Raw genomic sequence first — 22,750 nt, forward strand, 5'->3', positions numbered from 1 at the left:
GATATAAAGGATATAAAGATACCTATAAAAGGTTTAAATAGGAATATAAAAAGTTTAAAAAAAGAGAATATAAACACTTTAAAGAAAGAATATTCAAAAAACACTAGAGTACCCAAAAAACACTGTAAACAGAGTAGAAAGAGGATATAGAGAGTATTGCTCTTATTGGAGGGATATGTACTTCACAGTCAGATTTTTGCGCACAGTAATAAGTTTTCACCAACAGGGTATTGCACATTTCCAGTTAATATAAACTAGACGTGCGGAGATTTTCAGACCTCTTCTTATTCATATTTTGTAAAATCGCTGAACTCATCTCTAAACTGCTCCTTACGGTAAGCTCTAAAAGTAGCGTGAGATCTTCACAAGTGTTGCTGAAATAATGAGGTGATTGGATAAGACTTACCTAACTGGTTTATGAGATGTTTGACAGGTCTTAAACACAGAGGCCTGCCTACAGCTCTGCCTCAGAGGGAAGGGGAGTTTGTGTAATGAGGAGCCTTAACGAGAGAACAACAAGGCTCACACAGCTCTTCACATTAATATATTTAAAACTAGTTTCAGAGTGCTCAGGGTTTGATTTCCTCTCTGATGCAGGGGTCAGAAACAAACACAAGGAGCAGCAGAGAACAGACTCTGTTGGTGTGTTGGTCCTTTGTTGTTAATGTGCTGCTTCATGCATGTCTTACTTCATTGCTGTTCCTAATAGTCATATCTGGAAAATAAACAGAGGAGGGGTCTGCTCCCTTTGCATTTTAAATAGAAAACACAATGAGATAAAGAGCAGTCTCATTTTCAGGAAGTATTTGCCTCAATGTGCTCTGTAGTTTACTCCCTCATCTAGATAACACCCTGGTGCTTGTTAAAGTGCTTGTTTGTAAAGACACATACTCACATTTTTGTTTGCCCATGTGTCTTTTTGCCTTAATGATGGACAGAAAACATGAGCAGGGACGTAACTGGCATCAAAAACAGCTTCTCTTCTCACTTTGAGTCTTTGTCGTAACGACAGACAGGAAATCATCTCTGCAGGAGACTCACCTGAGACGAGTCGCTGAAGAAAGAGATCTCTCTAAAACCAGACTTCATCCTGTGTTTCCGTGTCATGCTTTTGAGTCCCTTCATTTCTCCCATGGATGACTTGTAACAGTCAGTATGCAAACTAAGCTCCTGAGCATTAGCAGTGTGTGAGTCATCTAAAGGTCACCTGTGACAGTCCACTCTTTGTATTCTAATTATTGTATTTAACCACAGCTGCTGAAGACTGAAGGGAGTCTTATCCAGTCCTCTCTGTAAATGTCACTGAATACAGATTAAAATATTTTTAGAGAACAACACACTTTTGTAAATATCATAATCATCAAAGTCTTTCATAGCTTTCATTGCAGTATCGAAGTGTTTGGCAGAGGAGGTGAAATAAGACGAAAAATTATTATTAATTAATTATTATTAATTATTATAAGGAACTTCTGTAGCCAGAGCGACAAAGGAGAGGAGACAAGTTTAAAAACGTTTAAGTTTTTGGGTGCAACAAACAGCTCATACCTCAGTGGCTGTACAGAACAGATCATAACCTTTATGTGAGGCACAGGACGCCTGCTTGATACCAACCTGCAACCATCTTCCTACACCTTACTCTCCTCTCCCCCAGTTTCCTGATCTGCCACTTAATAAAAGCGTAAAAGCTCCAAAATAAACTTTGAATACAGCAAAAGTCTTTCTGTTCGAGGTAGAGGTTGATCAATTGGTTTTAAAACAAACACGCTTGGTTTGTTGTAAAATCCTCATTTAAACACAGATGTTGGTTCTACAGTGGATGCATGGGATGGGAGATAAAAAGCCTGCCACCTTTATATTTTATTAGGGCTGGACAATTAATCAAAGAATAATTGAAACCAAATTAAAGCTTCTAACCAACATAAAATTGCTCTGTTGATTATTTTGATTAGTCCCCCTTGTTATTATCTCTGAATTAAAAAAAATTTATAACCACAAAACATTTCCATTTTAGCTTATAAATGTTTTCAATTCCATTGCTTCAATAAATAACCCTTAACTGTGCATCAGTAACTTGTTTAAAAAAATAAACAGTGTTAAGAGCTTAGAGTTAACAAGGAAGAAGGTAAAGTTAAATGTAGGGATGGGTACCTTTCACATTTGAAATGATACTGTACCAGTGCCCAGTACCTAGCAATCTCAATGGTAGTTTTCGGTACTTTTTTGTGTTTATGTGCTAAAAATATCAATTTGTTTAATAATAAAATGTAATTTTTTTTCAACTTAACATATTTATTTTACAATATATAATTTTGAATGCTGCGTTTGTGTCCAGCATGGAAATTCTGCCACTCTTCCACACCCTCACAGTAACAAGGATGCATTCAGGTACCTAAATATGGTACCTTTTGAGTTTACGTGTATCGGTACCCAGTACTTTTGACAGAATTCGGTCTGTACCTATAAAAGTACCTAATTCAGTACCCATCCGTAGTTAACTGTGATTTTTGCCATGATCACCCAGCCCTAGATTCTATATTTTTTTACAGTATCATAATTTGTGAGATAAAGTACAAAAATCTTACCAAAACTCTTGTTCAAAACAAAGGGTTATTTAAAAGGCCTGTGAGGAAATTTTGGAAGAGCTACTGTCAGCTCTAGTAATATATAGACTATGCTTCCCATGAGCGTTTGCTCCACGCTGCCGTGAGGGCGTGACTCATAATAATCAATATAAACAGAGATCACAGTGAGTGAGCAACACCACAACACCATGTGAGGCCGTTCACATCAGGGATGTTAGGCTTCTCTCTGTTACTTGGAAAGCAGGGAAATATTGCTGCACAATGTACTGTCATTATGGAAAGGCTATGTAATAGTGTCATATTGGATTGTACTTATGAAGCTAATTTATTCATGAGTGAGAAATACATTCATGAAGCACGTCACTAGTTGGTTTTCTGAAGCTAAATGATGGTGGTGGCCAATGCTGGCTTCACCTTGCTTTCAGATGACCAAGCAAGAGGCGAAGAAGTGGAGCTTAGACAGGCCTTTAGCTCTCTGGCTAATAGCTGCAACATTCCCACCGGTCAGCCAAATCAGACACGCCCTTGACAATGCCTGACTGTACATGTTGATAGTTTCAGTATCTTTCAGTCAGGGTGTTCACAGGGTGTTTTTGAGCCCACTCCAAGTAGACACTCAGAGAACTGCAGTTTTAGCCTTGGTCAGCAGTGATTAGCTCGACACTGTAGTAAGGTCGATCCTGCTAGGTGGCACGAGGTGGACTAAACCATTTTCTGCATTAAGTAAGAAGGTATCAGAAAAGACCTCACCTTTTCTTTGCAGGTGAAGAGTTAAGAATAATGATAACTCATTCATTCAACTCACTTTACATTAATACTGGCTGTGGACGTCTCACTCATCATTGTGACCTTTATGCTAAAGCTGAGTGGCCCTCCTTGAGCTCCCGGAGGTATACCCACTGGATGCTGCTGATTTATAAATCTCTTCTGGGAATATTACCATCCTATCTATGCTCATTGCTGCAGAAGTCGAGAAGCACCTATGCCTTACGCTCTTGTGCAGTCTATCACTTACACATGCCCAGAGTCCGAACTGACTTTGGAAAAAGAGCTTTTTCTTATGCTTCCCCAACAGCCTGGAACACGATACAGACTGAACTGAAAATGGCTGAACTGGTGTCACTTAAAGATTTTGTTCCATCCTGCTCAACAGACAGCGAGAATCCTATATGAACAATGCATGTGTTTTTAAATGTAGCTGTCCTGAAAAAAAATACTGCTCACCCATTACCAAGTAGTTGTTTCTGGATGTAATTTATTGCCTGAACGTATTTTACTTTATTTTTCATTTTTTATTGTTATCTGGCGTGTGCTGCTGACCTCTTGGCCAGGTCGCCCTTGTAAATGAGATCCTGATCTCAATGGGATTAATCTGGTTAAATAAAGGTTAATAATAATAATGAAAGTTATAGCAGAGGAAAAGATTAAAAACATTAAAAACATTGGAACAAAGTACTGTAAAATGTATCTGAGCCATGTTTGGGAATCAGATATGACACTATCAGGGTATGAATAAAAGATGTTTTCAAATAAAAACTGATGATCTGTTTCAAAGACCACCAACATCAGCTCAGTGTCTTGATGTGTCAATTACAGTTCTACAGTTTCATTTAGCAGACGCTTTGTCCAAAGTGACATACAACACAAGCAAGAATTTAAACAGAAGGAAAACCTAGTTAGTGCGACAACAGTGCTACAAGTTGTTCGGCTGCAAGTGTTGCCATTTAGTTCAGGTTTTTTTTTTAGATAATGTAGAATAATCTAGCCAACTAACCACATTTAAAAGAGAGAAGAGGAGAAGGGTCAGATTAAGTGCAAAAGTGTTCCCCGAACAGATGAGTTTTCAGACATCTCTTAAAAGTAGAAAGGGACTCAGCAGATTGTACAGGGTTAGCTAATTCATTCTACCATTTGGGCACAACAGAGGAGAAGAGTCTGGCTAGTGATTTGGAGCCGCGCTGGGCTGGAAGCACCAGGCGTCTTTCACAAGCAGAGCGTAGTGGGTGAGAAGGAGTGTAGACCTGGATGAGGGACCCCAGGTGGGCAGGAAGCGTCCTTGTCAATATTTTGTAAGCCAGAAGAAGAGCTTTGAATTTGATTTGGTTTGCTACTGGAAGCCAGTGAAGCAAGATTAACAGCAGGGTGACGTGTGTTGTTTTGGGCTGGTTAAAGACCAGACGTGCTGCTGCATTCTGGATCATCTGCAGAGGTTTAAATGTACCTAGGCCTGCTAGGAGGGAATTGCAGTAGTTGATGCGTGAAATCAACAGGGCCTGTACCAGAAGCTGTGTGGCCTGTTGTGTCAGGTAGGGTCTGATCCTCCTGATGTCAGACCTTTTTGATGTGTTGAATTTGAAATATCTGAACTCGCTGTATATGAGAGTGTTCTGTTTGGTAATTTTCCTGTTCAGTTCTTTTCAGAGAGGACTAAAGTTAATCTGTAGTGAAAATCAAATGGGGGTCTAAATCAAATGAAAATCTTCAAACATTTGCCACATGATCTCTGCACCACAAGTCATCAGTCATGAGAACATGTGTCATGCGCCATGACTCATGTATGCGCTGAAATAAGGAAATTAAGGGTCAAACCTTGTCTCATGATTAATTTGAGTTGTGATAGGTGTCTTCATCAATTATATGTGCTGATGTGTTAATAATGGCAGCGATTAATGATTGCGGTGTGATTAAGCTCCCAGACTAGCCTTTCATTTATACATATTTTGGGCTAATTTGTCCCTTTTAGCATACTGTAGTTAAGCTGCTGCTCATTCCAGGTTAAAAAAGAAATCCAAGTATGAGCGTAGCATACAGGTGTCAGCAGACGACCCTGCAAAGATTAGTTTGGAGTGTGTGAATCTCCTCAGACCTGTAGATGAATCTAAACAAGAGTTAACCCGGTATTTAATTCATTGACATCTGCTGCACATTTTAGACAAACACTCCTCATATTTCTCAGTGTTACAGCCTTGTCCTCAGATCTGTAAGTCTTGGTTTCTGACTTTGCTGATGATGCTGTGCAGCAAAATGAAATCTAAACAGCATACATATGAACATTTAATCCCCAAAGACACTGATAAAAATTGTGTAACATTGATAATACGGACATCAAAACTATGTCAAAGTGGGAGAATACGATTTTGAACATGCAATGAAAACTGATTCATTTTGATAATAAAAATGCGGCAGCCATAGAATCCACTTAAAGAGAAAATCACTGACGTCTTCATACATCTCCCACTGAGCACAGTAAAAGTCAGAAAATACTCAAATCTCTTTTGCAGCCTGACCAGAGGGCAGCAGAAACAAATTCAACCAAACTGTCACCCTCAATCTTTTATTACACTGGATTAAAGTTCATTTTTCCATGTTACTTTTAGAGCAATGAATGGCTTAGCCATTACATAACGTGTCTTTTATCTTCCCGGGTACAAAGTGTAGCATCATCCACTGACAAAAAATAAAGCTCTCTGGACCGCTCTGCCATGGACTCCATCATTAGGAGGTTAATAGTCACTGATTTAATTTCATTTTCCATGTTTTGCTGATGAAGTGTGAAAAAATACGTGCTTCTTGAAAGATATAAAACATTTAACAGCTCATGTAACACAGTTATACGACGACTGAGACAATGCAGGCTCTGATAATCCACAGACTGGTGGACTGGGCTCAATCTAAATTGCTGTGAAGTCTTCTAACACCACAGTTGCTGGATTAGTGCAATACTATCGGATTGGACACACCGCACGGCAGACGATTGAGAGAATGACACACACCCACACATTAAACACACACACACACACACACACACACACACACACACACACACACACACACACACACACACACACACACACACACACACACAGAGCAGAGTGCAGCTATATCCTGTGTGGTTTAAAGTAAGCAGGAGGGAGAGTGGTTGCGTTTCTTAGGATTCGTTCATGTTTAAAACCATCATGCACCAATGAAGAGTTTCTGAAACACATCAGAGACAAAGTGACCGTGAGGCTTATGGTCAGAGACAGAAACCAGCCACAGAAACACTAAATCCACAGCTGAAGGGTCAAACCCAGTGAGCGAATCTGGAATCATTTGAGGCCATCCCTCTGACCGTGCCAACGTTTGCACAGAACCCGCTCGGCTCGGTAACATCTGCGTATTGTGATTCCCCACAGCTGATTACATCAGATGCAAACAGCAGCTCTTAACAGTGACACCAAGTTAATCTCAGTTTAATGAAGCAAAGTGGGTGAAAGGTCAAGTGTTGTGTCACAGCAACACCACGTCCAACGCAGAGCAACACAGTCACACAAACATCCAAACAACAAATTGAGATCCAGACTCAAATACAAACTCAGCAGGAGGATATGTGACCGGAAGTTTCTGCAAATCCCCTGAAATACTCATTTATGTTGGAACGACCGAGAACAACCCTGAGGAGAGAGGCGGTGGTTAGTTCACCTCTTAGATGGCTTAATTTGTTATTCAGGTTTTCATTTGGGACATGAGTCAGAATTTGGTCCTCGCTTTGGGCTTGATGTTGTCTCTGTCTAAGCTGTCACCCACTGGTTCCTGAAGAATTGCCATGGAGCTTATCACCATATTAGAAATGCTGCCTCTGACCAACTTTAGGTTGAAACTGGTAAGGAGCTGGAAAAGTTAAGTTCAGAGCGGCCTGGAAAATATTCAGCTGATTTTAAAACCAACACACCCAGAAAAACATGTTATTTTACATTTCTCTTTGCTGAAACTGATAAAACTTATACAGCTGTTACAGATAAAAAAATGTTTCTGAGACCAAACTTTTTCTGATCACATGAGCTTAGATGGGGATTTATGGTGTTTGGAGTCTTCCTCAGGTGGACACTTGATGAACTGCAGAGTCCCTTTCTACTTTAAGAGATGTCTGAAGACTCATCTGTTCAGGAAACACTTAAGCACATAATCTGACCCTTCTCCACTTTGTCCTCTGGGGTAGAATGAGTCAGAAGGTCTCAGACCTTAGCTCTTGGTCAATGTTTAGCACTGATGGTTGAATGTTGTTGAAGGTTGAACTATCTTGTTGCGGCAATTAATTGTGGTCAGGTATGGCATTATTCTTCTTGCGAAAAAAACAAACAGACAAAAATCTTCTTGCACTTAATGGCAGCACTTACTAAGTTTTTCCCTTCCATCTAAATTCTTGCTTGTGTTGTACGTCACTTTGGACAAAAGCATCTTCTTAATGAATGAAACTGTAGAACTGTAGATGTTTCAACACCAGAGGAGGGAGCTTTATCAGGGTCAACAGTTATGTACAGTGTACAGTGTAAAATTACTTTCAAAAAGTAATTAGTCTTTTTACTTTAACATAAAAGTAATTGAATTGGTAACTAAATGACTCCTTCATTAATGTAACTAGTTACCTGGGAAAGTAATTATTGCATTCCTTTTTTGAAAATCCTTCAAATATGTAAACAGAATTGTGGTTTTTGAGCAGGTTTCACTCAGGGTAAAATGTTAATTTTACATCAGTGACAGTGAAGTTTTGCCTATACCTCCATCCTGGAAATAGCCCTTACCATGTGTGGCTGTTTGCAGTGCACTGAGTTTTGTATCAACACCCACCTGAACTCTGGCTCTGATTGGCCTACTATAAAATTGTACTCTACTTTCAGCCAATCATTATTATCAATGTGTCCATCACCCCTTCCTTCACCGAAGAAGAACAATCAGGGAAAAAAAAAAAAAACACGTTTTATTTACAGAGCGAGCTAGGTTGAATAACAGCTGTTAGGTATCAGTGCATGGTAACATGCCACATATTTCCCTGTTGCTAGTGGTAACATTATTATAACATTTAAAATAGATATCAGTTAGATTACCGGAAAACAAAACTGGTGATAGTGACGCTGTTATTTATAACGCCATTATTCCCAACACAGGTTACAGTAGTATCCCAACACTGAATTTGTATTTGGATTCCTTATATTATCATTTATACACTTTGTTGTGCAAACAAATTGTTTCTAGTAATTGGGGAGTTATGTTCTACTGCATATTCGAAATAAATTAATTATAAAAAAAAAATTAAAAAACATATGTGAAAGTGATAATGTGTGGTTAGCAGGTTAGCAAGTTATGGGACATGAAATCCCCACAGGGTTTGATAAGACCCCAACACAGTAAATTGTATCTTCAGTTAGTAGCTGGATAGACTTAATACCCGTCTATTAACTTGGGCTACTCACATGTTTACAAAAAAAAAAATCAAACTTATTTAGACAAGCAGTTTGAATAAAAAAAATTAACAGTGATTCTTTTTCTTCTTATTATTCCCTGTTGTTGAGTTAACATTAAACTGTTCTCATTCTGCTCTCCTTCTCTGAGCTCAGCCAGACAAATAAGTCAAATGTCACAACTTTGGACGCTGTAATAGTTTCTCTTGTTTGCGCCTTTGCCAAAATTGTCAGGATCTAGTGTGAAAAATATGTCTGTGTTGTTTAATGAATGCATGCTAACCAAAGCAGAAGCCAAAGCCTCTGAAGTCTTAAGTCAGTATGAAGTGTGATCTGTCTGCCTCGTTGCCCGAGAGTGAAGGTTCATAACCATCATCATCATCATCAGAGTTTTGAACAAATAGAATCAAGCATCTCACACATGCAGAGGATCAGTCAGAAAGGTTATACGGTTACGAGGTTATAACCCAAGATAACTGTTAGCTTGATCTTTTCGAAAAAAATATTTTGATCTGATAGCATTATGTGTTTATTGAATCACTTATTTACTAACTTTCCTGGACTTTTTGCATTTATTTGATCAAATAGAAGAATGAAATTCATTCGAAAGGACTTAAGAGAGACAAGAAGTTTGTGAAGAAGGGATCAGATCAGATGTCAATATGCAGCAAGGGTTCAAGGCTGAAGTCAAACCAGAAACCACTATCGTTCTTTTCTGATAACTGGTGTTGCGCTGTAAAATGTTTATCACAGCTGCAGAACACTGTAGGTTTAGCATCCGACCTCATCCCTCATCACAGTTTAAAGAGCAGCTTGTGGAGCCTGCAGGTGGATACTGTGGAGCTGAAAGTTAACGTGTGTAAGGCTGCGAGGCAATGACACAGCAGAGAGAGTGACTATCAGGTGATTGTGAGAATGATGCATGACAAAAATATGAAACCGCAGAGCCTGACACGACAGACTCACCTCAGCGCTTTGTTTGCAAACAGCAGAAAAGTGAGTGAACTGTGCGAGTTTATCTGCTTAACGCTGAGTCCATATTAGGATTTTATTTTCATGTCAGAGCTCACAGGAGGAAAAATCTATGACCTGAAAAAACTACAAAGAAACCTCTTATGTAATGTTATTAATGTAACATGTCACTCATCAAACTCATCTTTGTTTGAGTGGAGGTAACAACAAAAGCTCTCAAAAACACAGAGGTAATACTGCAAACATGAATGCTCCCGTGCTGACAGGAAATTTACTGCTTACAGCCAATGTTTGAAAACAGAAAAGAGGTTTCGTGATACAGTTTTGATCACAGCATTTCATCAAATTCAGCTGATAGATGGCTCATTCTGAATTGATTTATGGTTTAATCCTTCACCTCAGGAGAGGTGCAGGTATGACTGAGAGATTCTTCAGTTTACAGAGAGAAGCTCAGGAGCATTAGCTGCCAAACTTCTGCTGCACGTTTCCCTGTTCACTTTTTTCAGTCTCATCAATTTTTCACAATATTAACAAGAAAGTAAACCAAAACATCTGCTTCTTTTAATCCTAAATTGAAATGATAAACAATTTTCACGTTGCCCCTCTTAAAGGTTTAGTCAGAGGGTTGAAAGTTCCAGAGGTGACACACTGACTCCTTCCTGCTGTTGATTGAATGTTTCTCTCAATCAAGAAAAAATCCTGTTTGGAAAAGAGCTTAAAAAACTATCAAGTATTCCTAGATTAACTTATTGCACAGCTGACTGAAACAGTTATGGATGTGCACAAAGTTGCCTCTGTAAATCTTGGCTGTAAGATTTACATCTACAGTCAAACATGACAAGTTTCTATAGCTCAGTCTTAAAGAATAGAGATTTCATATGAACCGCTCTGCCTCATTTGGCCTGATGAAACCCCAGATCAGAAAAAGTACTACCCCCTCATAAAGATCTGTACCCATGAAGACCACAGGGTTAATGTGATGGCACACACACACACCATCGGTGTCCTTATCAGAGAGTCGCCACAGGTGTTCCAGTTACCTTTTAACAGCAACAGCTATTCAAGCTACATCAATTGGAAACTCTGAACTGCCCAAAGGTGTGAGATTGACTTTGAACAACAGTTATGTAGTTATCAATGTGTATATGTGTGTTTCCTGTGATGCTGATGTATCCCACATGATTGGATATATACTTAATCAAAGAAGAAATCATCTCAAAAATGTACGCATTTAACAAAAATCCATGGACTTAGTATTAAAAAAGGAGACACAAGTGTTCACAGATCATGTAGCCAAAAGAGTTAGGGCTCCCCCCGCTGACTTGCTGCAGTAAAGAGGGATTATCAGTCTACGTCGTCATAAAGATGTGCACACATCTTAGCATTTTTTAAACTTTAAATTCAACCTGTTATCAGCATAAAAATGTACGATTGTTCTGTGGTCCATTTTTTAGAGCCAATACTACACAACAGAGGCAACATCTATCAAGTTTGGACTGTCATAGAGCAACCCATGTTTTGGAGTTAATAGCAACCATGCTAACTGGTGACTCTTAGCCGACAGTATCAGTGATTAACGGCTGAGAGTCACCAGTTAACAGGGTCACACGTAACACTGAAACACCAGTGACGTCTGCGGGTAAATAATTAACTCTGGACATAGTTTTCTGGTTCTTTTATTATGAACCAGGTCTCGGACTCAGCAGTCTGTGTGCCTTTTTTTGGTTTGGGAGGGTTTCTGATTTAGTGACCCATGTTTACTTCCTGGTCTGTCACAGTCTGGTAAGTGTCCACGGATAATGCAGTCATGAGCATCGAGTGACAGTAGTGTGTTTAAATTGCTCTCTGGGTACATACTGGATTTCTCCGCTAAAAATGTCTGTCCACCTAATATCTGTCCACTTGCTGATCTCTTCTATCCACTCACTGCTATTTCACAAACCTGGGAGCTGTTCACCATTTGTATAATTAATGATATCTGGTTTAAAATCTGTTTTTTGGTGGTTAACTCCTCCACGTTGGTTGACAAACCATTATACTCCGCAGTGTTTCTGCACCCAAGTTGCGCCTACATCCAGCGTTGTTGATAAACAAATAATCCCTCTATAGGTCACAAACCTTGCTTCCTAAATGGTAACAGATAGAACATACGTCAAACCACAAAATTATAACTCATCAATTATGTTTTTAGTTAGCACCTTGTGTTGCTGATTCTGAAATGATTTTTTCTGAGGAGTTAAATTTCAGTTTTTTCATTTTAGATAGCAAGAATGTGACATCATGGTTTTCTCCTGAAGCATTCAGTGAAAGTTCAGCAACTTAGGAGTCAAATTACTGAAAGATTCAGTCCTGCTGCAAAGTCTTAACTCCTCTGGGATTATTTATCTTTAAGTTAAACTCGTGCATTGTGTCAGTCCTGCAGCACTTCTGTGTATGCTTTGGCTGTACCAGCACAATATGTCAGCATCTATTGAGGTGATCCCTTTGGCTTTAAACCTTACAGTGGTCAGAAAGGAAGACACGTTGTCCATTCTGTGTGCATTGGAACCCAGGACTGCTTTTCATTGTGGTTTAGAAAAAAAAGGCCAAAGTAGTATTGTTTCATTTTTACATACCAATGTATGCGTTGAATACTCAACTCTAATTGGTCGAAAGCCCATAACAATGGTGATTTATTATCAACTGCAAAAGGGATACTGGGGACAACCTAATCACACACTTTAAATTCATCTAAGGAATTAAGTCCAGGATGTTGCACTTCAGTCTGTTGACACTGTAGCAAAAGCATGAGCTATCCAAACTAGCTGTTTGAACACCACAGAAAAGCTTTGTTTGGTGTCACTGTATCCTGTCCTGCAATCCGGGCAACAGTAGTAGAACTGGTGAAAGGATCACTGAGCTGTTCCCTTCAAAGTCACTTTAACAGAATGAATGACAACAAGGTTCAAAGTTGTGAAAGCTCTGGGAAAGAATGAGAATGAGGAATGTTTCCTGCAGAAGCTCCTCCCCCATGTCACCTACTGACTGTACTCTATCCTTTACCTGGCACACTGGTGCTGCAGACTGTGTTTACGGTGTTATTAACTGTGGAGTCTGGGTGCTCTGTGTTGAATGTCCTACTTTCACATATGTGAAACTACTTAATGCACAAACTCAAAATTTGCCTGTCTTCTCCTCACAGATGCGTATCCAGTCTCAGAGGTGGTCTACACCTGGACCCAGGGAGCAGCTAAGTCAGTGGTGGTGGCGGAGGAAGGCTCTCGACTGAACCAGTACCATCTGATTGGGCAGACTGCAGGAACAGAGGACATCTACACCAGCCGAGGTAAACTCTAGCCACAGTGACCTGACCCAGGAGCACCTGGCCTCAGATTAAAGATTACCTCCTTCATCAAACACCTACGGCTTAGCGGGGGACCCATGTGGTGCGCTGCCTTTTTCAACCTGTATCACTGTGATTTCCCTCCTGATACAACAAATACAACAAAACTGATACACAAGCAGTCTGAGGGGGAGGAGTCAGAGGAGCTGGTCTCCTTTGGTGTGAGAGGAAACAGGGAACAGGACAGAGCAGGATAGAGATCAGAGAGAGATCATCTTAATTTCAGCCTCATTTATAACTTCACTAAACATTTAGAAATTAAATTATGGTCTCAGTTTGAAGTTTTGGATCTTCTCCCAATCGCCTTGGTTTTCTTCTCAAAAACTATGATCACTAAGACTGTAGAGCCTGTGGTTGACATGCTGCTTCTGACACTACCTGAGAAGTCAGTGTTTTGGTCCTTCTTGACAGTAAAAAACACTAAGAAGTTTTTTTTTGTCCTCGAAAACTTCTATCACCAGCAAACAATACCCCAATAAACATCACGGTTAAACTGGACAACTTACAGTCAAATTATTTGTTGCATTACCACAAAGAATCTGCAGACTATGTGGATACAGTCTGCAGAGAGTTTCTGAGGTGATGCTGGGGCTGTAAGAAAGAGCCGATACCAGCGTAGGGCAATTATGACACTGAAACAGCAGATAGAGAGAAAGAGAGATGGGAAATTCTTGCAGCTTCGAGTCTCTGTGAGGAGTGTTAAACTGATTTTACAACAGCCTTATCCCAAAGAGAAGAATAAGATCATCAATAATAAGAATGATTATTTCTTTGTCAGGACCTTACAGCCTGTTTTCAGGTTGTGTATTAAGTAAAACAAAAAAAGCTGAGTCAAGATTCACCCCTCATCTTGAAGTGTCTCTGTTTGAAGCTCTGCTGGTAAAGTTTGGCTGTTATTTCCTCAGATAGCTTTCTTAGACACAAAATTTTCTGTTGAAGTTTTCTTTCAGATGGAAAAACTCTACAACTAGCCAGAGCTTTGCTAGCTTAAAGAGCTAATAGACTTTTAATTTAATGTTTATGTCAATGTGTGAGCGATTCACTGCTCCTTTTCAGGACTGAAGAGTCAAAATGTGTGCATATTTACGTCTTTTGACGTTTATTAGGACAACAAGTGTCCCTATAATATTCAATGGGGTACCGTTAAACCAGTAGGTCTACTTACCTTTTGTAAGCTAACTGACGGTAATCAGAGTTTAACAAAGTTTAGTTGTTATGGCCATGTCCACACATAGCCAGGTATATTCATAAACAGATATCCCCCCCATCGTTTGTTCTTGAAAATCTTTTCGTCCGCACGCAGCGGGTAAGTCTGCCAGTGAGTGCGGCTTAAAGCATGCCAAACCCATAATGGGCAGTGTTTTCTAAACATAAACCTGTGACAGCCAATCAGAATGGGCTCCCGTCGTCCAGCTGTGATGTTTAGGAATTGAAAACTCGATTTACCTGCGTCCACACAAAACCATGAAACCGGAGTTTTCCAAAATCTTCACTTTGGCTTGAGTTTTCAGAAAACATCCTTTTTAGTGACGTAAAACTGTAGTTCCGTGTGGACGACAGGCATAAATGTATAAAAATATATCTGGTTTCCCAAATACCCAGCTACACACTCAATAATTCAATGCAGCTACAAATCAATACCAAATCCCACTACATCTTGCATAAAGTTTTCTTAAACCAAAATAATAGGATCTGTGTTCATGTTTGCTCCAAGGACAAATGTAAGAGACACATCCTAACCACTAAGGTGATGGTGCTCATGGGAAATGAAGTCTCATACAAAACTGTTTTTTTTTTCTGAATGGGTCCTCTGTATCAAAACAGTAAAGTTCCTCATGGTGCTTTAAGATATTCTAGAAAGTTATGAGGATTTATTTATTTTGACAAATGTGAAGGGTGACTCTGGTGCCTGATCTAGTTTGCAGCTGCCTCTTTACCTCCATTTACCTTGAAACAACAAACAAACAACAAAACACTTTTCAGGCTCCAAAATACAAAAAGTGTGATGGTCAAAAATCAAGGCTTCTGAATAGTTGGCCTAAAAAAATAATGTGCATGTGTGTTTTTCCCTTTTGAATAGAGTCCACCATCATACAGTAGCTACAGCAGGAGGTTAAGCCCCTGTTTCCACCCTTTTATTCCACCCTGTTATTAAAGTGTGTGCAAAGCAGCGATGCTGTGAGAATAACTTTTTTTATTTTAAATCAGGCTGGACAGAGACGATGAATGAATCACAAGGATTTGAGAACGCCTCCCACTCACAGCCAGCTGTCTCTGGGGCAGATAGTGAAGAGTAGAGGAGGAGGAGGGGGGCAAAAAAAAAAAAATCACTTATCCGGGGTCTGAGCCATCGGGTCTGTAGGGTTAATCCGTGTGCAGGCCCATCAGTTGTGCTTTTACTAAGTGACGTCACAGCGCAGGGATTGGCTGTTTGGTGGAGAGGGGAGCTACAGCTGCTTAATTCTGTTATGTAAAGAAGTACGATAATACATTTCTGCTGCTTGTTGCTGGAGAGTTTATCACACAAGGGGAGTTCCTATAGCAGTATTTATACAGAACTGGTCCTTTATCCGGCCTGTTCACGCTGGATCATGCATGACAATGAATCATATTCTGTTACTCATGTCATGGAGCTTATAAAGCAGCAGGAGGAAATCCTGTCGTGCTGCCGGAATCACCACCGCTAAAAAGTGGAGATTAACACTCGAGTTGCTATATATTTCTGTGTGAGTTCTTCTTAGCCCACCCTGCACTGCTCAGACACACCGAGCTAACGCGGCTTTAACAAGGGGTGCTAATCTGAGGTTCAAACCCTCCTTAACAATCCAAGAATAGCTCAGCCTAGAGCTCATACTGGGCTGTGGTGACCTTTGACCCCACAGGTTAAGCCTCTGCGGATGAATATAGACAGAGGCATTGAACTGATGATATACAAACCTTGTGAATTCATCACATTACACACATCAGAGCTCGCAGGCGGTTGTAGGACATGCAAAGCTCAACAGATGGTTCTGATGCGTACTCACCAGTTCACCAGCATGGCCGCGTTGTTCTCCGCTATGAACGGCAGTTCTCCACAGACGCTCCAAAAACACAACAGTAAAATCCACCACAACCGCATTTTCACGCCTCACAGATTTCCATCCACTTCCAAGCCCAGCAGGCGGTCAGATCAGCGCAGAGTTGGCCCAGTCGTGCCACCACAGAGCAGGGCTTCCTGCACGGAGTCCTCGGAGCAAAGGCGACACAGGTGCCCCTTTCATTAATGACATGATGCAGGTCGCTGCATAGCATGGAAACCTCCAAACTTTGCTCCGTCCCTCTCAGCCGTCCTCTGCCGCCGCGCTCATCCGTGCACCTGCACTTAATCACCGCTGACCCGGGGTGTGTCACAGCTCCAGCTCAGGCAGGAAGCAATGTATGTCCCCAATCAAGACTGGTCGGCCCTGACAGTACGGGTGGACTGTCTGTTGTACACACACACACACACCCACACACACGCTCACTCACACATTCACACACATAGCGAAGAGAGGGAGGCAGAGCCAGAGGGAGAGAGATACAGGATGCAGATTGTGACAAGGGATTAGTGAGACAGAAAAATCCGATTTTGCCAGGAGAAAGCAGCAGTCATCTGTGGATTTTCTATAGTTTATCAGACTCCACGGCTCGACAGGATTTTTGAGAATAAAAAAATCCTTCAAATGCAATCTTCAGTTGATTAACAGGATATGATGAGTTCTCAACTCAACTGGTTTTTAATAATTCTGCTCACAGTTTTGACCTGGAGGTTGTCCAGCAGAGCTGACTTTTGTAGCCTTCAATCTCAATCCCAGAACAGCAACAACAACAACAACAACAACAACAGATTACAGAAGGAAAATAAAAACAGAACGTCCCAAACTTAGTCTTTTTTTAAATGACTCAAAGTCCAAATGACGTGATGTGGAAAACAGCAGCTCTGGTAACTCATCTGAAAATTAAACTGTGCATCAGTTTATCTTTGAGTCAGATGTTTAAAGTCCTTTTTGAGAGGGACAAACTGTTCAGGGGATTCTGCTGAAAAGCCAAACACACTTAGATTAAGTTGAAGGCTGACTCCCACCTACAGTTTGAAGACGATGCAAAAGAAAACCACAACAGGACTGTGTTTAACAACATTTAAAAGATTTAAAAGCTTAGTTCTAGAACTCATCAAATTTTAAAGGTCCCATATTATGTAAAAATCATTGCATTAAGTCTTTTAGTGAAATTTGTGGGTCTTTGGCTTTCCTCCCAGCCCAGAAAATGTGATATGTAATGACAAAACCAGTACTTAGTAGTGCTTGTGAATGTAAAATCCTGACCTAAGACGAGCTGTTTGGAATTTCCCGGCTTTGCTGACGTCAGCAATTCCCTTTTTTGACCAATCAGGAGCAAGTCTGACCTGATTGGTCCACCGGAACAGATACCCCCGAACCCCCTCCCCGCTGCTCCAGCAGCCATTACTGCCATCACTGCTTTGTTTTTGGCTGTAATCAGCCACATAGTTCCATGCACAAGCTCCCCATCTTGGAAGAAGACAAGACTAAGTGGCTAGAGTTCATTTATCAAGGAAATGTTCCAGCTACACTCAGTAAAACTGTGCATGTGTGTGCTAGTCACTTCACGGCCAACTGCTTTTCCAACTTTGGACAGTACAACAGAGGGCTAGTGAATAGACTGGTCCTGAATTCAGGTGCATTACCAACCATCCGCCAACAAACCTCAGACCCTGGAAATGTGAGTATTTTAAATGCTGTGTGCTGTGGAGCAGATGTAAGAGCTTTTCCTCAGTGTCCCCCCTGTCTCTGTGTTAGCTTCAGAATGCTAACTTAAGCTGCGGTTAGCCTGTTGTTTTAGCCTGTAATGTTACAGTAAACGAGCTTCGCTGTTTTCTAAACATTGTGCACTCGGAGCTCGTGGCGCCGCTCTCTGTGACGTGGAAGAGCGGGGCGGTATCAGCGGTGGCTCATTTACATATGAAGGTCACGCCCACTAAATCAGAGCGTTCTGAACAGAGGGGCTATGAGAGCCTGGAAACGATGCTGCTGTGCTTGAATTATTGGCTTTTTGGACCAAAACATGTTACTACCATTTAATGAAGACATCAATCATCCATATTAAATCGCAGAAAAGGAGCATAATATGGGTCCTTAAAGGCTTTCAAATAAGAAAAAAACTTTTTTAAACATTTTATTATTAGTAGTAGTAGTAGTAGTGGTAATACTTAATAATAACAATAATTTAATGATGCCATGAGGCAAACAAAATACAATAGATATGCTCAATAAATACATCTTAAATTAATAAATAAACAAAACAAACAAGCCCAAACTGAATGACACTTCCTTCAGTTGCAGAGGAAGGAGTTCAAACTTTTTTTGATAAACTTCTCAAAATAAAAAGTGCCCCGTGTAAAAACTGTCTCTATTCCCTTCTGCTTGCTTTCTTTTATATACCACGTTCTAGTCTTAAGATGGAAGTACGGTTGTGAATCATCAAGTAGTTGTCCAACAAAAGCTTTTCTATCCTCCTCCTCTTCATACTCAAGAGGAGCTGTTGGTTGAATAGGAGAAGCAAAACAACAGTTTGTATCCGCTGAACAGATGGCAGATATCCATCTGTAGGACAGGGAGATGTACAAGGGAAAAAGTCTATTTGCAATTGAATAACGCCTCTTTGGGGCACGTCATACAGCTGTCCTGTCGCTGCATGTAAACACCACCTGAATAAACAATATGACACATATCCACTTCGACTGGTACCTTCATTTGGAATGATTTCAGTCAGAATGAAGAAATATTGCCTCTTATTTAGTCTGATTGATTGGTCGGTGCTAATCACTATATAGTTAATGCAGCTTTAAGGAGAAAGGGCAGGCATAAATCAATGTATTTGGCTTTAAACTGGTGGATTTTTTGCTCTTGAACAAACCAAAACCTTTTACGTGAGAGTAAATGATTGATCCCGGGGAGATGTTGGTGGCTTTGTTCACAGGTGTTGTTCACCACCGTGAATTTTTACCAAAAAATCACTATCACCAGTTAAATGGCATAACACAAAAGTAAAATAAAGTTTAACAATAAAAAAATAAATAATTAATATTCTATTTTTGTGGGCCTGACCTACTCTTTTATGTTGTGTGTCATGTCCAGATTGTAGTGCTGCCTCTGATTGAAGCTACAGCCCCAGCTAGTGGCTACTAGCGCCAATTAGCAGCTTCTGCTTTAAAGCTGTAATGCCATGCTACTCTGCTGTAACCAAACACAGGTGATGGCATCTCACAGCATAATTTGGAAGTATTTTGAAGTCGTATGTAGGCTTTGTGTGGATAAAATGACATGCACTGAAATTGTAAGCGGCAGAGGTATGAGGACAATAACCTCCAAAATGAACCAGTGCCTGATTAATCCGTGTTTTCAGTGGTTGCACTCTTGACCAGTCAGTCAGGATTTAAATTTCTGTTTTAAGACAACAAAGTTTGTCGCTGCTGAACATCCACAACCATCATTTATCACTTATTAAAAAGCCCAAAATGAACAGTGCTGGTCCGTCCCTTAGTTATTTACTAACACATCGACCCAACGCGTCTGTGTAATTTCCAGAAACAGCTGCACACCGCAGATTCACAAACATTTATCCACCAGGCTCAAACAGTCCCTGAGAACTATTTAAAAGCATAAATTACTCAGAAATGTGCTCCAGTGTTTACAGCAGCAGGACTGTGTTTGTGGGAGTGACTCAAAATAAATACCACCTGTGTTCATATTAGTGAGGGTGAATGAATGATGAATATTGGTTCAGTCTATTAATAGCTCTCAGCCCATTCATTCTCAGCACCATCAGGTCACATTTGTTGTGACGGGTTTTAGCTATTCAGCAGGGGATTATAATTTCAGAATAAGGCTGCAACTGATGATTATTTTCAACACTGATGGATCTGTCTGTTATTATGTTAGCTGTTTTTGTTAGTGTAAGAAAATGTTGAAAATATCAGTCAGTGCTGTTTAAAGAGGGATTGTTCTGCTCTGCCATATTTCAAACATGGATATAATAGAATAGAATAGAATAGAATAGAAAATACTTTATTTATCCCCGAGGGGAAATTCAGGAGTCACAGCAGCATTTAAGAAAACAAAAGTAAGAAAGCGTATAGAAAGTGCAAAAATGTCCATAAGAAATTAGATGACGACATCCTGTCCACCACTCTCCAGCCCAGCCAGTCTCCACCTCCACAGGGTCCAGGACTGAGCCTCTGCAGCAGTCTGTTCAGTCTCTGTCTCCTGGATCCTGTCTGCTCACAGCAGGCGAAGCTCCTCCGATGTGTCGCGGCGTCCGATGTCAGCTCCGTCAGCCATGTCCGTGAACAGCATGATGCCGCTGGGATTAGCACAGCTAGCTCATCCATCCCCCGGAGCGAGATCCCATGTTCCCAACAACGATGGATGGAAGGACAGGTCCACGTCGTCACCTCCCAGCTCACATCCGAGAACCAGCACATTGTCCTCACCTCCTCCTCCTCAGCTCGAGGGAAATCATCAAGCCCTACACTAGTTAGCATTGACATGCTACAGGCTGCTAACAGCTAATTTTGCATGTAAACAATGCAGCCATGGTTACATGTAGGATCTCCAGACAAACACAGGAGAAAAGTAGTAAAAAATACCGCCGAAGCCACAAAAAGTTTGGTGTCCATGACCGACAATGAACCATACAAAGTGATGATCCACTCCAAATACAGAGATGACAAAAAAGAGACGAAGAAATTACAAGAAACGGACAAAGACGAGAGAGCTGCTGCAACAGGCAGCTACTTGGGTAGCGCCTAGCAACAACGTTGGATGGTTAAACTAAATGTGTGCAGGTTTTCAAACCTCTACATGTCTATATGTTGTAGAAAAGCCTGGATCTATCTGTAAGCTGATTAAAACGGTTTGTTTAAAAAATAGCATGAGGTCTTTACTGGATTCTCACAAAATTTGCTAAAAAGATGAGGCCATCGAATTAAGATTCCCTGACTGAGTCATGACATCTTGAGGGGTGGACCTCAAACACCAAGGTCTGCCTAAAGCTCTGCCCCCCGAGGGCTGGCCAATAGGAAGAAAGGGGGTCTGTGGAACTGGGGGCCTTAAAGAGACAGTAGCTAAAACATTGTTTCAAACAAAGGCTGAAATAAAGGTTTTCTAAAACACCAGTGTGAGACAAAATAGGCTTTTTTTAGAGCTGTTCATTGTGTAAAGCTACTACAGTGGTACCAGAAACCAGAAACCAAAAACAAAGAGCACTGTACCCCCTCTTTAATGTTAGAAAGAATTCTTTTATTTTTCCTTTGTCTTTCAAAAGTACAAAGACTATAATCGAGACATTTTTTTAAGAAAAATCTTGTGATTTAGGTCTGTAAGATAAAGATTGACTGATAGATTGACAACCCAAAGCTCTGATTTGGTATCATTGAGAAAAGAAAAATCACTTTTAAAAAGCTGAAGTAATATTTTTTTTTTCTGCTGGCTCATAAAAAAGGAAAAAAGAAAAGAAAAAAAGAGCTGTTGGCATCGTTTTTGAACCCTGTTACAGAAAACTGAAATGTAAACACTTCGAGTTATGCTCCTTTGTTTGTTGTGCTGTTTTTCATAGGTCAGTACACGGTGATGATGGCTCACTTTTACCTAAAGAGGAAGATCGGTTACTTTGTCATCCAGACCTACATGCCCTGCTTCATGACAGTGATCCTGTCCCAGGTGTCCTTTTGGCTCAACCGTGAGTCTGTGCCAGCACGGACTGTCTTTGGTGAGTTCAGAATAACAATAGGGCTAGTGCGTTATGACCTGTAAATTAATTTTCCACCTGAGGTGTTTAATATTTGCTTGACATGAGCTGAACACTTGAATGAAACCATACCCAGGTGTTGCTCTGGCATGATTTGTCTGTAATACTCTGTAACGTGTCCCCGTTTTCAAAGGCTTAATCCGATGGAGTAAAAACAGAATCATGATCCAGTTTGTAAAAGTGACCCAGCTTTCCCCTCCACCAGGTGTGACCACAGTGCTCACCATGACCACTCTCAGCATCAGTGCTCGAAACTCGCTGCCTAAAGTTGCTTACGCTACAGCCATGGACTGGTTCATCGCAGTGTGCTACGCCTTCGTCTTCTCCGCCCTCATTGAGTTCGCCACAGTGAACTACTTCACCAAGAGGAGCTGGGCCTGGGATGGGAAAAAGGCAATGGAGGCGCAACAGCCTAAGGTAGATACTGCGTTGGTGTGTGTGTGATTGTGTCCTTGTAAAACACACATTGTGGGGACACGTCACTGATGGACAAATGGGGACAAATGGATAATGGGGACACAAAACTACTGAGAGGTTACACAGTTAATTTGAAGGCTAAAACTTGTTTTGAATCTTTGAGTAAATGATAATTTGTTAACAGCAGCATCCAAAAAAAAAAACTACCATGAATGGCTAAGACATTTGGAGCTCCCCCTACTGACTGGCTGCAGTAACAGTAGTTGCTGGGTTTGATATGATTTACAAATCAAACAAGACCTGACAAGTAACAAGTTATACAATTTCTGTGT

The 22,750-nt window shown here is 40.6% G+C and overlaps 2 protein-coding genes across 3 annotated transcripts in view; one reads left to right on the forward strand and one right to left on the reverse strand.

Annotated features, from left to right (window-relative positions):
• Positions 1-16,418, reverse strand: part of gabrb3 (gamma-aminobutyric acid type A receptor subunit beta3) — an 84,617-nt gene extending 68,199 nt beyond the window's left edge. Inside the window, exon 1 of the mRNA XM_074669110.1 lies at positions 16,181-16,418. Within this exon, the coding sequence (XP_074525211.1) occupies positions 16,181-16,275 (95 nt within the window). The 5' untranslated portion in view covers positions 16,276-16,418. The remainder of the gene's footprint in view (positions 1-16,180) is intronic.
• Positions 1-22,750, forward strand: part of gabra5 (gamma-aminobutyric acid type A receptor subunit alpha5) — a 51,552-nt gene that overhangs the window by 20,388 nt on the left and 8,414 nt on the right. For both annotated transcript variants that reach the window (XM_074669111.1, XM_074669112.1), the window contains exons 7-9: positions 12,954-13,097; positions 21,810-21,962; positions 22,207-22,418. In XM_074669111.1, coding sequence (XP_074525212.1) covers positions 12,954-13,097; positions 21,810-21,962; positions 22,207-22,418 — 509 coding nt within the window. The remainder of the gene's footprint in view (positions 1-12,953; positions 13,098-21,809; positions 21,963-22,206; positions 22,419-22,750) is intronic.

Source organism: Halichoeres trimaculatus, unplaced genomic scaffold (genome assembly GCF_033239565.1).
Source record: "Halichoeres trimaculatus isolate MK-OKI-2021-1 unplaced genomic scaffold, fHalTri1.1 fHalTri1_scaffold_4, whole genome shotgun sequence".
Taxonomy (NCBI): Eukaryota; Metazoa; Chordata; class Actinopteri; order Labriformes; family Labridae; genus Halichoeres; species Halichoeres trimaculatus.